The 16,508-nt window shown below is 45.9% G+C and overlaps 1 protein-coding gene across 1 annotated transcript in view; it reads left to right on the plus strand.

Moving 5' to 3' along the window:
- Positions 1–16,508, plus strand: part of PDZD2 (PDZ domain containing 2) — a 142,112-nt gene that overhangs the window by 64,909 nt on the left and 60,695 nt on the right. Inside the window, exon 2 of the mRNA XM_075137360.1 lies at positions 6,681–7,083. Coding sequence (XP_074993461.1) covers positions 6,681–7,083 — 403 coding nt within the window. The remainder of the gene's footprint in view (positions 1–6,680; positions 7,084–16,508) is intronic.

Genomic DNA, 16,508 nt, shown 5'->3' on the forward strand with positions numbered 1-16,508 from the left:
TGCATCGATACCAGGTAGAGTGAGGTGTCTCACCAGGCTTTAGTCATGGTCCTGTGTCGCAAGGCTGGGCAGAATCTCATCCTCCGGCAAAAGCTGCAAGCAGGCAGTGAGTCCACGGAAACACAGCAGCAATCATCCCTCGCTCCCTTTTCACTTTTCCTGAGAGTTCAGGATTTCACAGTGGGCAAAGCGGTTTTGTCCAGGGCCTCCTGCCAGCCTTGCTAGAGATGTGTTTGCCCAGGGGCTCTTGCAGACTTCAGCGCTGGAGCATTTGTTCCTATTAGTCTTAAATTCTTGGTGGTTTGGTTTCTCTGATGAACAGTGAGGATCAGACCTTGCCCCATCTGTTTGCTGCTACTGCTGCTTCTGCAAGGTGTTGGAGTGGTGTTGTGTTGTGTGGTGTTGTGTTGTACAGACTGACAACAGCCAGCCTGCAAGCAGCTCAGCATCGCTGCGGTGAGCATGAACACTGTGATGCTCAAAGCTACAGGCAGTTTTTAATCCAGCGGAGGATTGGGTCTAATCAGCGCCAAACATGCTTGTACTGGCTTATAAAAGGCCACAGAAATATACCTTGAAATTGAACTCCCAAATTCATTTTTCCTTCAAGATTTCAGTAGGTCTAGTTGCATTCCTTGCTATAAATTTAATAGGGAAAAATACGTCATAGACAAAAACCACCGGATTCAGAGTTTTGATCTCCAGAAAGCCACCACTTTGGCTATCCTGAGAAAAACCTGGTAAGGCGTAGAGAGCCACAGCCTATGTGAGACTTGGGGAGGTGCTGCTTGACCTTGGCCACAAGCCGAGGGCTGAGGGTTGCTTGTCCTCAAAAGGGAGATGGGAGCCCTCTTGTGTACCCCCGGCCATTTGAATGCATTCCCTGGGTGTTACTAGTCTCTCAGCTCCATGGCTGACTTTTCCATTGCCCTTTCTGCCTTTCCCCTTGTTTATTAAGGCAGGCAGAGAACATTGTGTCCCTTGAGTGTGCCATCGCCCGCAGAGCCCGGGGCAGGAAAGGGCTTGTCGGTGACGAGATGCTGGATCGAGCTCATTCCTGGTGTGCTGTAGCTCCGTGCCCACAAGAGTATGTTGAAGTAGCAGCCGGGTTTACCAACATCATTGCTTTCTGCTGAGATAAATCGTAGTTGGAGAACTTAGTGCTCTGGGGAGGCGCAGGAGAGGGCTGGCCATGGGGTGTCCCTGCAGCCCCGAGGAGGTGAAACCTCTTGCAAGCTTGGCTGCAGCAAGGTTTGCCTGAGACTTTGTAGCTCGGTGTTTTCCTTTGACTGTGTGTGTTAATGCAGACTTGAATCCTGCCTGAAGACATGGCAATCTGTGAAAAGTACCCCTTGGTGCTTGCCAAAATCTGTCCTCAGGGGGCTGGGTGTTCTCAGACGGTGAGGGCAGCGAGGTGAGGGTTTCATGAGGAGCCATGTGCCCTTCTATCAGTCACTATCTGTTAGTCATTAATTTGCCCTGCCTTACCTGAAAAGCAAGTTAGGTTGTTTGCCGGTGTCGTGGAGAGATGGTTTGTTAATTTTAGCTTTTAAGTCCCTCTTGGGGCTGGAGGTTTCAGTTCTGCAAGGATTCGCACTGCCCTTCATCTTTCCAGTCTGAAGAAGATTGGGTTTCAAGACGTTTTACCATGCCAGAGTCTTTCAGAGAAGAGCATAAAAATTAGTGGTCTGTCTGTCCTGCGAAGGACATTACAGGTCCCGGGGGAGCTAAGCGGGGGCTCTGAAAGCCGTTGTCTTGGCTGAAGTCTCTCCTCCGTGCCCTGGTGAGCTGCGCGACGGATCGGGATGTCAATGATGCTCTGTGTGTATCATTTCCAAAGCACTTTCTGATCTATCAGGATGAAAAGTTCTGGAGAAATGCTAAATAGTATTATTAGTGTAAAATAAACATACTTCTTCAATATTTCTGATCCTAAAGTGGATCCAGATGCTTGCTTATGGCTGTTGGGTCTGCTTTGGTTTTTCTGCAGCTTAGTGCGGCCGTCTGTATTTGTTCAAGTGAGATGGGATGTGATAGAGAGCTTGTCACAGCATGCTCTTGTCAAGTCCGTAAACCTTTATATTTATACACACACACACAAATATATATATAAAACAATGAAAAAAATTACTGGCTTACTCTAAGACACCATTTCCGAGTCTGACACTTCACACGCATGCCAAGGAACTTGGAACAAACTCAGCGAGTTTATCAGTTTTTATGATCGCAGCAATCAGTTCAGCTGTGGAGGGGAGAAATGGGATTTGGCTGCGTAACTCAAAATAGTCGCCAAAAGAAGCGGACGTGTCCGTCTCTTCATAGCTCTGATACAAAAATAATATTAACTGCTCCTTGATACCAGCCACCAGTTGCATTTTCCAACCTCTGGTTGAGCTTTGCACAAGGTAACTTTCCAGCGCTGTTTCAAGTGTAGAATAATTTTCCCCTGGTTTTTAGGATTATTAACATTTTCATGGTTTCTCTCCTACAGAGGAGAACCAGTCTGCCCCACTGCTTAAGGGTGGCATATATACGGGCTGGGGTTTTACCAGCGCTGGTGCCAGGGTGAGATCGAAGCAGCAGGAGCAGCTGGGTGGTCCTTCCTTCTGAGCACGCCAGTGGGAAATGTTTTCAAGCCGATGTTTCAGTGATGTTTTAGACCCTGCTTGGGGAAATGATGCTGCAGCCTCTGAGGGGACTCCCAGGTGTGCCGGGGGGACTTGACACTACCTTGTAAAGACTGGCAAATACAGAAAGTGTGGATGGGTGTTTTGCTGGTAAAATGTTTTGTTTTGGTAACTAATATTAATAGATGTATGATCAGCTGGTAATATCTCTTCCATTCTTAAAATCAACAATAATAGGATTTGTTACATGTTGTCATTCGCTGGCCCTAGGAGTAGCTGCCCAAGGTTTCTTAGCCAGTCTATGAGATCCAGGGCTTTCATCGAATCCTACTCCATCCCCTGCCAACCAAAACAGGGAATAGGAAGTTTTAGAGTCTCAGTTTTCAATAAATTTGGATCAATCAAAGCTGCATTAGGAATATTTTTGCTCCATGCACCTTCTCCATCCAAGCTGAAGACTGTGTTCAAACTAAGTGACAACTTGGAGGTTGCAGCTGATTCCCCACATCTGTGCCGAGAGCTGCATACGCTTACCAGCTTTGATCCTGCCCTGCCTGAGACACGGGTGGTGTATTGATTGCTAAAATCTCTGTGAGTGCTCTACAGGGACCAAATCTGACAAAGGCATGTCTGCATTGCGCACATTAAACCCCCTGAGAAGTGGGATTTTGGGTCTCCTGTCTAGCTTTTGCAGTTTTCTGCAGTCTAGAGGCTGTATAATTACATTTTATTGAATCCATCCCGTTATTCCCTTCTGGCATGGGATGCTCCTGGATTGATAGAAAGTAATTAAAAATCTGAAGTTCTCACTCGTTTGAAACAACCTTTCCTGTCTTTTGTCCAGTGTTGAGAGCTTGCTGTGCTTCCATGGGGTTTTTTGGTTTCTTACTTAAACAGGGGAAGAAATGGCAAAGGAAAAGGGAGCCAGCTAAGTAGGCAGCATGTACTTAGCAGAACTTAAAGGTGGCTCAGGCTCCTTGGTTAACAGCCCTGTCTTGGGAGGGCAACACAGCAAATGACTACAAATTTTTGGTATATTAGTTTCCTGTCCTGTTGTATGAGTTTGGTGTTATACCAGTGCTGGTTTTCCAGTGCGGGATGCCTGGTCTTTGGTTTGAAACAAACTCTGAGATAATGATGCCACTTGTGCATCACTGGTACCAGCTGGATTTACCCTGTCCGGAAATACCTGACGTCATCTGGTGTGTGCAATCACTTGCTGCCGTGCAAAGGTAATTGCTCACTGACCCAGAGAAGACATTTCTTTTTTTTTTCCTGGAAACTTATTGAGTGCTTTGAACTGCCGAGAAGTACTCAAGAAGACATAAACCCATGAGTTACTACAGGCTGCACGCCTGGAACATGCAGGCCATCTCAACATATGGAGTAAATCAGCCCGGCTCCGCTGACTTCAGTGCAGCTGCATTTATTACCGCTCACTGTAACCCTGCTCCAGACTGTAGGGATGGTTGTCTGTGGACAGTGGATAGAAAAAAACCCACCCTTCCTTCTTCCATTTTTATAGCTTTACACTTTATGAACAGAATAAATGTGTTACAAGTGGAGGTGAAATATAAATTATTTTTGCCTCTATAAAATTACTTTATTTGGACGTATGCTAAGTTCCCTCTCATTCCTCTTGGTTCCTAAATCAAGTAGTTGATTAATGCATGCACTTGGTTACCGGCACTCAAAAATACATCAGTGATTAGTTCAGAGATAGAGATCGGTGTTTTAAAAAAAACGCATATACGTGCACCTGCACAAAAACAAGTCAGGCAGAACTGACTGCATGAAAACAGGGTGGGCAGCACCCGCGTAAGCCACAGGACTATGGGAAGAGGAGCTGCTTTTCTGTTTCCATGTGCCAGGAGAAGCAATGCTATCAGGCTTATGTATGATGGATCAGAGTGCAGTGTATTGCTGCAAGCAAAAGTCATGAATTTTAATCAACTTTACTGGCTGCCTTGAAATTTGAGTTGAAAGATAAATGTGAAAAACAGGCAGCCCATATTGTTTCTGGAACAAAACTGCTCCTTTTCTGTTGATTAAAAGAATTTTTCTTTTAACTTGATAATCAAAAATACTTCCATGTTAGTTCTGGAATTTTTTTTAGGCTAACCCTTCTGTTCCTGCCAGCCCTGGGTGCCTCCCTGAGCCGAGTGTCACCTCGTGGCCACCCAGACGGCTGACCTTGGCTGCAGGGACTTTCCAACCAGCGGGGCTTGTTGGCTGTCTGCTTTTGAAAAAGATGGTTTTAGGGCTTTATTTAAATATTCTTACTGTTTTTTTTTTTTTAAAAAAAAAAAAGTAAAAAACAAGACTGGCCTGGAGAAAACTGCCGAGTGGACTGTCCGGGGAGTTGGAGTCTGGTTTATATTCATTGGGGAAATTTGGCACAGCCAACGTACTTGTCCTTCTCCTCTGTTGCTCCAGGGCTGCTTTTAAGGTTATGTAGTTGCTGTATTTGTTTGGGCATTGGTCTTTCTAATTAAATATAAGTGATTTGAATGCCAACGTTGTCTGGGGGGGAACATCTACGCTTTGGGAAGAAGTGGACTGAAACTACCAGCTCATGTCGCTGGACAGAAACACACACCCATGGTGTTATTTCCAGCCGCTGCCAGGCTGGTCCAGATTACTCTGAGTAATTAAGAATGCTTTCCTCACTCCTCTGTACAGAAGTTTGCTTCAGGGGTTATCATAGCCACTTTTCCTGTTTTGCCATTAAGTCACCTCTGTGCAGGAATAACTCTGAAGGATTGTATTTAAGGCCAAACAACTTTTAAGAAAGGAAAGGGGAAAATTAGCCTACAAGCACCGGGGAGGAGAAAAAAAGGCTGGAAGACTCCTGGGTCACTCCTCCTCTCTCAACCACAAGTGCTGTGTTATTTTCTCTTAGGATCTTCTGTGGTTCAGCTCCACACCTAGTTTCTCATCTCCTCTGATAGCTGTAGGTTCACCAACTGCTTTGCAGCTGCAGCAGAGGCTTATTTGATGCTCTGGGAAATTCTTGCCGCTTTCACTAGTGAGAAAGGCAATATATTTTTGGGGCCTAAATTAGTGTGAAAGAGCACACACAAACCTGCTAAGTACAAATTCCAGCTTGTTTGTACTCTCAGTTGGTTACACCCTTGGCTCAGAACCCAAATATTTTAAGAATTTGGGTTGAGGTATATCCTTTCCCAAAAGAGGCATGAAGTTAGATTCCCCTTTTGCATCAATGGGTGCAGTTTCTGTAAGGACGCCGAGTATTTGGTTGAAGCAGAAATGTCAATTCCTTCAGGGCATGTCCAGAGGCTTTGGGAGGGGAGGTGATGCTTTGCTCTGGTACAAGAACTGGGTGGCTGCTCCTTGCACAGCTGAGATGACTTGGCTCTTGCTTTGACTGGAATACGCTTGCTGTAAAGGAAACCTACCTTATTTCCATGTCGCTTTATGGGAGCCGAGATGCCTTATAGTGCCATGCTTTGCTGTACTGAGGCCATTGGCGCTACGCCTGCTTACTCCTGTGACTGATTTTTTTTTTTCCCTTGGGCCGTCAAAGCATGTACGTACGCCGAAGCAGAAGATTAATTTCACTAAGGAGGCTCATTTCAGATGCAAATGCTCTGTGGGCTGCTGCACAAATGAAGCCTGCCTGATTTTTATTTTTTTAAAAAAATTATTTTTTTTTTTTAATGGCCTACTGGAAACCCTCTCTGCTTTGCTTTGCTTGCTCCACCTTTTCATGTTGCTGTGCTGCGGATCCAGAGGTCGGGGTGGTGAGAACCCGTTTGGTGGCGTTTACCAGTTGTCATACTATGCTGCAGTGGGATCAGCCTGGATGGCTAGTAGGGCTGTTATTATTCCCGGTATTATTTCCCTTTGATACTGAAGGAAGAGAGCATTTGCCGATGCCTCGAGGTGTCCTAACGCATCCACATACCGGGTAATCAGCTGCCTGACAAGGTGCATGAACATCACGGGGTGCAGCGTGTTGGGGTGCCGGGGTGGGATGCGGGCGCCGCAGGGCGAGCAGCCGGTAATCCCTGCGCATCCCTTCCCTTGCAGTTACCTGGCCGAGCAGTGCTGGAATGGCGGCTTCGTCTACCTGATCATGTTGCGCCGCATCAAGCGCAAAGCCCCTCTTCCTCCCTCCAACGGCAACAACAGCAACAGCTGCGACCCCAAAGCCAAGCCCAGCCCTGAACCCGGCGACAGAGCTGCTCAAAATGGGAAAAGGACCAGGAAGTTTGGGGTCATCACCAGAACACCGGGCGGCAAGGAGAGCAAAGAAAAGCCGGGCTCGGAGCACGGGAATGGGCACTGCACCCCGATGGAGGTGGAGGTTGCTCAGCCGGAGACCTCCGAAGCAGAAAGCAACGGGGAAGAGCAGCTTCGGGGCACCGGGAGACAGTACCAGTGCCGGCTGTCAGATGGTGGCGTGCCAGACGTTGGTGACCAGTCTGCCCAGGTACGTAGGTTTTCCTAGGGAAGGAAGCAGCAGGCGTGCAAGCGAATTAAGGGAGTTTCTCAAGCGGTTTCCCTGGTTTCAGTGCTCCGAACTCAGGCTGAGCCTCCGGCTGACAACCCAAGCTGTTGGGGCACCGAGCCGTGGGGTGGGGTCCAAAACAGTGAGGCAGGAGGATTAGAGTGTTAAATAATAACTGTGAGAAACCTCTGTCATGCTCCATCTGTGATGGAGGGGAAGGTCCTTGTATCTCTGACCTGTGAGGGTTAGCCTCAGGATTTCTTTTGTTGAGACAACTGATGGCCTTACGACACTGGGTCAGGAGGTGTCAGTGGAAGATGGTCTTGTCCTTTGGGGCTTCATGTTTAGCTCTGTCTGAGCTTGATGGCACCTTAAAGCTCATGTTAACGTTGGAATTGAAGCTTCCCTTTTTGATGCACCAGACCACAGTGCATTTATTTGTGTTACAAAACTTGTTTGGCCAGTGTTTGGGGTCCACATGGAAGTTATTGTGAATTTTGCTCCGAGCTGGTGAAATGGACGATTTGTTAATGTTTGGGATGACAGTGGGATTGGGGCTTTCATTGCTTCTCTCCATCGTAATGGAGATCTTGGGGTTTGTTGCCTGGCTAGAATTGCAGCATTGCTGGATGGAGAAAAATAACCCGAGCCTTGGTCAGGTTTCAGTATGCATCTATCACCAGAAGAGCTGTCTGCCAGTCTTTCCAGAGACACTGATAGTATAAACAGATGAACGCGGCTTTGTTGGGCTTCGGGCTTGCTGCGGCAGCTGGTTTTGGTTTTAAGACTTCAAAGCTGGTAACAGTGCAATATGAGTGGACATCTCATCACCAAATTCTGTTGAGGAAAGCATGGGTTTAAACCTGTCCTCTGAATCAGTGCTCCCCAATACAACTGCAGGGTGGTGGTGATGGTGGTTGTGAACTTAAACTGATTTAACTTAAAGTACATTGGAGGGGCTAAAACCAATTTTGAAAAATGCTGGTCTTAAAGAAGCGTAATTGAGAAAACCTGCTCTTCCCATCAGTGAGACATGTTGGATTTCGTGGTGCAACGGGAGGGGGAGGATGTTTATGTACTGTTCTTGCAAGTCTCATAATTGCAGTCTTTCTGAAAGAAAACATTAAAAGTTTTAAAATAAATAAATACATCCTTCAGTATTTTGAAAGCTCTGGTCCATATAAAAACTTCTTGAATCTGTTCTGAAGATGTCTAATTACACACATGTTATAAATGAAGATGATCAGAGTTTGTTTTGAGGAAGTGGAAAGCCAAAATATATATAAATACATATATGAAAAAAGAAACTCTTGATCCAGAGCCATCTCGTGCTAGTGTTACCTTGATGTTTTGAGTCATTTTGGTCTGAGAAGTAAATTGTTAAATTCAGAACATATATGTATCAATGTGAGCAATAAATACATTTTTAATGCAAAGCACATACTAGGTGGCTTTGTAAAACGTAAAAGCGTAGTTGAGTCACTGGAAATTTAAGAGCTATAATCTGTTCAGTTGTGGTGTATCTGTCATGGAGCCTGTTGGGAGGCACAGTCGTTTAGTAAAATTGCTTCTCTCTCTCTTTCTTTTAATCCCTGCCCCACCCCCCCCCAATATTCTGCTTAGAGATGTGACCTCTGTATGTGTCAGTATTAATTACATTTTCCTGACATCTGAATGAGGAGAAATGTGAATAGCTGGAGCCTGAAAAGCATGCCTTGCTCATCCTTTGCTTTTTAAAGATGAGGGGGCCTTATAGAAGCCCATCACTTTAGCATCCATGGGGTAGCTGCTATCAGATTAATGAATGGCTTAATTCAGTTTCTTAATAAGTATTGAATAGTGACAGTGAATAAAATTTTTGAAATTGAGTCCTGTTTAAAAAAACAAACAAACAAAAAAACAAACTGCAAGGAATAAAGACACTTGGGAGCCTCAAATCTCATTTCCAGCTCCGTTCTCAAAGTGTGACCTGGCACTCAGGCATGTGGGATCTGGTTGCGTCAGGAGCCTTTTGAAAACGGCATCTAGGACGTCATGTCAGAAGTTGCAGCCTCCTTCCAGGCTTCAAAGCGTGAGCCAAATCTCTTGTAGCCGCGAGATGAATGATCTCCTCCCGAGCGGGGACGGGGTGCATTGGCAGGGCACCTTCTCCATAGGGAAAGCAGCTCCATCCCCACTGCCCACCCCACGCTCTCCTTCTCCTCCATACATTGACCAATTGAATATCCAGGGCTGTCAGCCCTGCGCCTTCGGGGAGCACTATATTCGCTTTGAGAGGACGAGAGCCTGTGGGCTGGAGGAAAGGCTTCGAGAAGCTGCTCAGTGACCGGCGCGGCTGTAGGAGGACCTTGCTGGTCCTCCCCACTGCCCTGGTCCACCCCACCGCTCCTTCCCCCTCCCCTGCCCCAGGACGCAGGTTGGAGAATTACTGACATTGGAATATGGAGTCTAGGAACATCTCTTTTTTCTCCCTGTAGAAAGTTAGTTCGAAGTTGTCATAATGAAAATGGGGGAGAAGAGGTTGGGTCGAATCTGCCTGTCTTCAGCCGCTGCTGTACTGAACCCAGCAGCCAGCTCATGGTTGATGCCTTGGGGATGTTGTGCTGGGAGTGCTTTTGAGGCATCCGTGTGTCTTCAGTGTCATTTGCTTTCAGGATATCTCCTCTCCCACGAGCGTGGGGTTGTTCTCCCTTTTTCTTGCTGCGTGCTGCTAATAACAGCAATGCCGAGTCGGGAAACGAGAGGCGAGACGAATACTGTTTGTCAAGTGAACCTGCCAGGAGATTCCTGTGTTACTGGTTTGTGTGCATGTGTCAGTCCCCTTCTTCAAGCTTGCTTTCATCTCCCAGATCTTGGTCTGTCTCTCCTGTGCACTTGGCATTGCTATCGCTGTGTATAAACAAATCTGCCAGGCTCTTTGCTGGTATGTAACCCTCAGTAAATACTGTACCTGTCAATTAGCAGGCAGCATTTAATGTTTACAGGTGGTTAAGTTATGCTGCAACATTTTTAGGGTGAACCTAAATACCCTTTAAAATGCGGGGATTCAAAGCAACAAGGCTGTATCTGCCAGGCAGATAGGAAACCAGACCTGACCTTGGAGAGGACCCAGGCTGGCTGCAGTGGGAGTCGTGGGCAGTGATTTAAGACCAGGCAATCTCTGAGCTGGAGTAATGATCCGTCACATCCTGGGAAGACTGGGGAGCTTAAATACAGAAATCAAAGTTTACTTCTTTTATTCAGCGGCCTGAGACAGGGCGGTGCTTTGTAGGCTGATAATTATAAAGGCACAGATGAAAGAGGAGTATGGGGAGGGGCTGCTGGAGTCAGCTGAAAAATGATAAAGAAAAGGAAACGGTGAGGTTTCCTCACGGTATACCAATTTTGTGGTTTCACTGTGTTTACCGGTAGGACAGAATCCCTGGGGTTTGTTCTCAGTTTCTTTATCATGGTGTTTTTGGAAGAGCTGTGGACCGCTTCCTTAGCTGTTCAGCCCCTAAGGAGTGCCCAGAGGTGGCCAGGTACAGCTGGCGTGGGCAGGGATCAGAAGTAGGACTGTGAGGGTTGCAAGGACCAGGGTTACGAGTGTGAGGGGTGGGAGTGTAGTTTTCAAAGGGGACTTGAACTGATCCAAGTCTGGCTGGCGTGACAAGAGGCTATCATTGATGAAGCTGGAAGAAACTCAGCTGGAGATGAAGTGTACCAGAGCAGACCAGCCACCTTTGCTTCCTCTGGCCCCAGCATGCTCTGAAAAGGCCTTAAAACACCAACCATTAAAAGCAAAACCAAGACACCTCCAGAATCCCCTTGAATCCTCTTGCTTCTTCATAAGCACACAGATTAGTAAGGGATTGAAATCCAGATCCAGATTTCGCAGTCGCTGGTGGAAACAATGTAAAGGAGAGTGGGCAGAGTAAAAGTGCTGTAATAGTGAAGGGAGGCAGGTGAGAGGGGCTGGGACCCTGCATCTGGGCATTTCTCCATTGGGAGACACACGTGGCGTGGGAGGAGTGCAGGGTGTGTACCAGGTCTCCCGGGCTGGAGGTGGCACCGCAGCTTGGGGCCGTGGTGGGACGCCTTTCCAGGATGGAAACAAGTCAGCGTCTGGTGGCCCTGTAAGGTGTGTCTGGTGTTCTTCTGTAGTCGGTGTACCATCCGTTAAAAGAAGAGAGGAGGGAAGGCAAGGGAATATTAATGCCTTGCCTCGCAGAGGTTTTTGAGGGAGGTTTGGATTATAGTAATGATTCGAGATCTTCGCTCCATGTTGTTAACCCCAGTTACTCTGCAGTGGGTCGCAGCTGCCAGACCAGCGTGCCTAGCCAGCTTTGCTCCCTTATAGACCAACTGAGCCCAACTTACGTAGACCACAACCCTCTCCAGACTCGCCAGCGTGTACACAGGTGCACTGGGATGTGTGTGTACGTGAAAGACCAGTTGGGTCTTTGCCAGCCAGCACTTGCTTTTGCATCGCTGCAACTGCACAGTGCTTGATTTCGTTTTATCAGCAACTCTCTTCTTTGTTCGGGCCCGTTACTGCTTTTTATTGCATTTTGCTTTGTAGTTAGGAAAGGCTGACAGCCTTTCTATAGCAATATTTACCAATCCGCATTGGTAAATGCCAGTCTTACCTTGCATTTTGGTTAATGGAAAATGTTCCCTATCTTGCCAAGCAGAAGAGGAAGGCTAATGGCATGTTCCAGGAATCAAAACATGAGACTTGAAATAATGTACTGGCTTTAAGCATTTTACTATTTTTTTAAATGTGATGGAGAAGAAAAAATTCTCATCCACTTGCTGTACCAAAATGAAAACGTTGCTGTGAGCAAGGTACTTACAAGGGTAAATACTCACAGCTCCACTGAAGCTACTGAAGCTAAATTGCTTTACATCAACTTTTTTTGGCAACCTAAGCAGTAATTATTGTTTCGTCAGGGCTTTTATGGGACTCTTATATGATGCATGTTTTAGACATAAATAACTCTGGTTTTAGTTTTTAATGTAGACACCTTTAGTCATGTAAAGGCCTTCCTCAGAATCTGTTTCTGTTCTTAACGTCTTTTTATCTGTTGTATTTGCTTCCAGCTTTCATTAACATGAATCCTGGGGCTATCTACTGTCTTGAAGTTTTAATGTGCACTGTGATAAGCATGTCTTCCCTCTCTCTTGCCTGTTCTGGGTTGTAAACTCTCTTAGGGACAAGGGCTGTCTTTTAATTGTAGCTATACAGCGCTGACAAAACTTGGCCTTGCTTTTGCTTGGGATTTTAGGAAGTGCTTTGATGTAACTAGTAGTGAAATCACAGTTAATTTTTTTTGCTGCCAGTTATGTTCCACCTTGCCATAAAACAACCATCGTCACAACTTTCTGGGGTTAAGTCTCACTTGCTGCCAAATTTTTTCAACTGACTTAAGATTTTGTCTTTCTTTGCTGTGATTTAAGCGACAGCTAGAGCTGTGGTAGCTGTAGATTTTAATTTTAAATAGCAATCTGTTCTTTTATTCTGTTTTTGGATTGAATTTTCCAAGGGTGCAGTAGACAGTTGGGTGTAGAGATAAGTCTGGTAATGGATAAGTTGTAATGAGTTAGTTTTAATGTGTCATCTTGAAACGAGGTCCTCACTCTTGGAAATGAGCTACCCCCAAAGGCAGCGCAGATACGCACGAGGTTGTGTTACAGGAGGTCTCAGCCATGCTCAGCTATCACAAACCGTAGGTGAGAGCACCAGTATGAAAGCATTTCCCACTACAGAGAAAGTGGTTTTTTCATTTTACGATGGTTTTAAAGATACAGCAAACCCACAACTGGAATGCAAAGGACTGGCTTTAGCTGAAATGTAAGTTCACACCATTTCATGTTTTAATCATTAAGTGCGAATGTTTGAAACTAGGTGGACGTGCCTAAAAATAGTGTGTGTTTGCTTAGGTGCTGTAATGTTTCAGGTGTTAGTCGGGGTTATAAAGCTACATACACTTAATTTTTGAGGCAGGGAGCTGAAACCGCTGAGCAAACCCGAAGGATTCCTGACGCCGACAGATGTAATACCAGTCCCCCCAAGAGACCCCTCTTCAGCTGACACGGGAGCGTGCCACGGGGCTTACTCTAGGATGGGCTCTAATGCACTGCAGGCAGCAAGGATGTCTTCTGAGAAACTCCTAACTAACCAACCAAGCATTCCCAATAGCCCAGCAAGAGAACGAGAGTGGGCAAGATACTTGGGGGAATGCAAACACCTTGTAGCCTTTAAAAGCCTGAGCAACCCTGGGGCAGTTGCCGGGCTGAAACCCGCACAAGGTCAGGGGTAGCTGAGAAATCCTTTGGCTGATCTTGCAATAAAGCTTCAGTTGACAGCAAGAGGGGAGCAGCCCGGAGAGGTGCAATCCAGATGGTGATGGCTCAGGATGACAAATGACTCCAGCAGATTTTTGTAAGGGGTGATGATGTAGTTCAGGTGCTTGCAATGGCTGATAAAATGTTTAAAGCCCTTGCCAAGGAAATGATGTCAACAAGCGGTCTGTCTCAGGAGATGGATCCCTGGGGGACAGTCTGCTTTAAGTCGCAGAATTTTCATCTACTCTGCTGTGATGCCTGTTTTGTGTATTTTAATTATGTGTTTGTGTTTGGGGAGGGTATGTTTTTGCTTTTGATTGTTCCTCAGGCTTTATCCCCTAGGGCGCTTCTCTTTCCATGGGGAAAGTACTCGCATTTCAGTGAAAGGACGCCAAGTGTCTGGCGGCCGTTTGTCCAAACAAGGGGACTTGTTAGATCAACAGTGGACACTTGAATTCAATCACAGTTGTGTCTATGCTCCTGGCTCTTACTTATTTTGAAGACATGGAAAGTTCACATGGTCAACACTGTGCAATTCATATTAAGAGCTACTTGGCTTTTGGGGTTTTTTCCTATCTTTTCAAGTGGTGTAGGAGACACCCACTGCGTGGCTTGCATCATCCAAAGGCTTCAGTGGCTCAGTGCTAAGAAACTTTCATAGGCAGTAGGGATGGACAAAGAACTCCTGTCTTGGAATAATTTCTTGATAAAGGAATTTGGATTTTTTCCCCTGCTTTTGATTTGTCTTGGAGTTGTTTAGCTTGCTTGTACAACAATGAAAACAAAACCCAAAGTAGCAGATGAAAGCAGGAGTCCTGCTGTTAGATCAGCCTTAAAAATAACCTGGTTAAGATCAGATGAAAAATACACTCATTATCCACTAATGAAATAATTGCATTGTTAAGAATCTGCAAAAATGAGATTTTGGCATGATTTTCTGGTACTGAGTCATTCACACTACTATCTGTGATGTGAGGAGTGATGGCTTTTGACTGTATCTTGAGATTGACGCGTTGAAGCTACTCACCGGGTATGTGATCATGCAAGTTAATTCCCCAGCTACCGATCCGTCTCTCCCACCTGCCTGCTGGGGAATGGGGATAGTGGGAGGAGGCACGATTTGACCCCAGGTGGGGCAGGCAGCTGGGAGCAGTGCTTTTAATTTATCCCACATCAGTGAAAGATGCTGGGGAGCTGTGTGCTGGTATGGCCATCCCAGTATACTCCCTGTAAAGGAGGATGCTGCACTGGTTGTTGCCTGAAGACAATTGCTTATATGCTGGTCTGAATGTGGTGTGTTTCTGTTTTGCGAGATTTTATGCTGGTTTTGTGCTAGTTTTCAACTGCATGTGATCAGCACGTTGGCTGCCAGCTCCTATGAAGCCTGTTGAAGTAATTTTTTTTTTAATGCATGAAACTTACAACTTTCACTTAAGTGTCACATTTCCGAAGCAGCTTTGTGGCCGGTGAAGAAGAGCTTGCTGTTTGCTGCTGCTGCTCCTAAGGGGAAAACCTGTGAAGTTTGTAAGTGGGAACCGGTCCCTGCAGACAGACAGTGAAAATCCACGTTGCCGTGCGGAGGGAGGGATACATCCCACGGGCTGTGTAAGGGCCCGTGGCAGGCAGTGTGCGCATACAGACCTTGCATGGTTATTGGTATTCTCATCAGGGCTTATCTCTGTTTTTATTTAAAAATTGTTACATATTTATACCAGGTTCGGCTGAATTGCTGCTGTGACAGAAAGTGCTTTTTTGTAGACAACTATTTTACATTTTCCATTTTACTGTCTGGCTTTTTAGCTACTTACTGCGTTTCTGTTTTCCATTTGTTTACACCTTGCTCCTGCCAAGGTTTTCTTTAATACAAGATTTCAAAGCAATTTTTCCTTTGTATATATAGATTTGCAGCTTCTTGAACACGGCACAGTCAAAATCAGTCAAACCCCTTTAAACTCCCCTGCAATTAGCTGGTGAAAGAAAAGGGGGGAAGAACGGCTCCGATGTCTTTTATTTATTTATTTATTTATTTCCCTCAACACTCTGAGGAAAAATGTTCCTTTTTGTTTTATTAATGATGTGCTTATGAAATCGAGCGTTTGATGGTATGCACTTGGAGCAGGCAGAAGGCGAGCTTCCCCACGTCGTGCTGGCAGCGTGCTTCCTTTCTGATCTGTAGCACGCTAGTTTATTCCAGATGTAGGCTCGCTCTGAACAGAGGCTGCCTGATGTACAATGGCTTCACGGTGGAGAAAAACAGCCTGCGGGGACCCACTTGAAGCTGCCAGCTGTGTTCTCTATTCTCACTTGCGGTCTGTTACATAAGATGACCCATTTTTTTTTTGCTCGCGATTAATCCAAGTAGAATATTCATACTGTCTTTTAAAAACATTTTAATTATTTGTAGCTTAGGCACTTTGATCAGCTTCAAGTGGAAAAATCTGGTCCAAAGGGCTGCCTGCTCGAAAGAGCCAAGTTGGGAGGAAAGTTGAGTCACCTAAGAGTGATGTAACTGCAGAGAACAAAAATGAGCCATTAGCCCAACTGCAGCCTGACTTGACCATTTGTGTTTCTGCTTGCTGTGTGAGGGAAGTCAAAAAATGTAGGTCTGGAAGGGACTTTAAGAGATGACCCAGTCTCATCTCCTCCTCTGAGACCATCTTTGGCAAATGTTGGTCCTTTGTGTCCATGAAACCCTTCCATCAAGAGGAATCCACAGTCCCTCTGCGTAGGCAGGTCTGCTGCTGCTCTGGGTTTACAAGCAAACTCCGTGGGGTGGATCTGAGCAGAGTTAACATTTGCTCCCCAGGAGATGGGGAACAAATCTCTAACGGGAAATTTTGGCTTCTTATTCCTTTGACACTCTCAAAGCAAGCATGGATGTCTTTCTGAGTGTCCATCTTGGCCGAATCTCAGGTGAATTGCATGAAATTTTCTGGGTTGTCATATACAGGTATTCAGCCCATGTTATCTAGTGGGCCCTTTCCATGTGGGTTCTCACGTGCTGAACTTTGTAATTGTGACCTGCCTTTGGTTAAGGTATATTGGTTGGTCTCCTCATTCTTAAGAGTGACCAGAGCTGG

The sequence above is a fragment of the Calonectris borealis genome, chromosome Z (genome assembly GCF_964195595.1).
Source record: "Calonectris borealis chromosome Z, bCalBor7.hap1.2, whole genome shotgun sequence".
Lineage (NCBI taxonomy): Eukaryota > Metazoa > Chordata > Aves > Procellariiformes > Procellariidae > Calonectris > Calonectris borealis.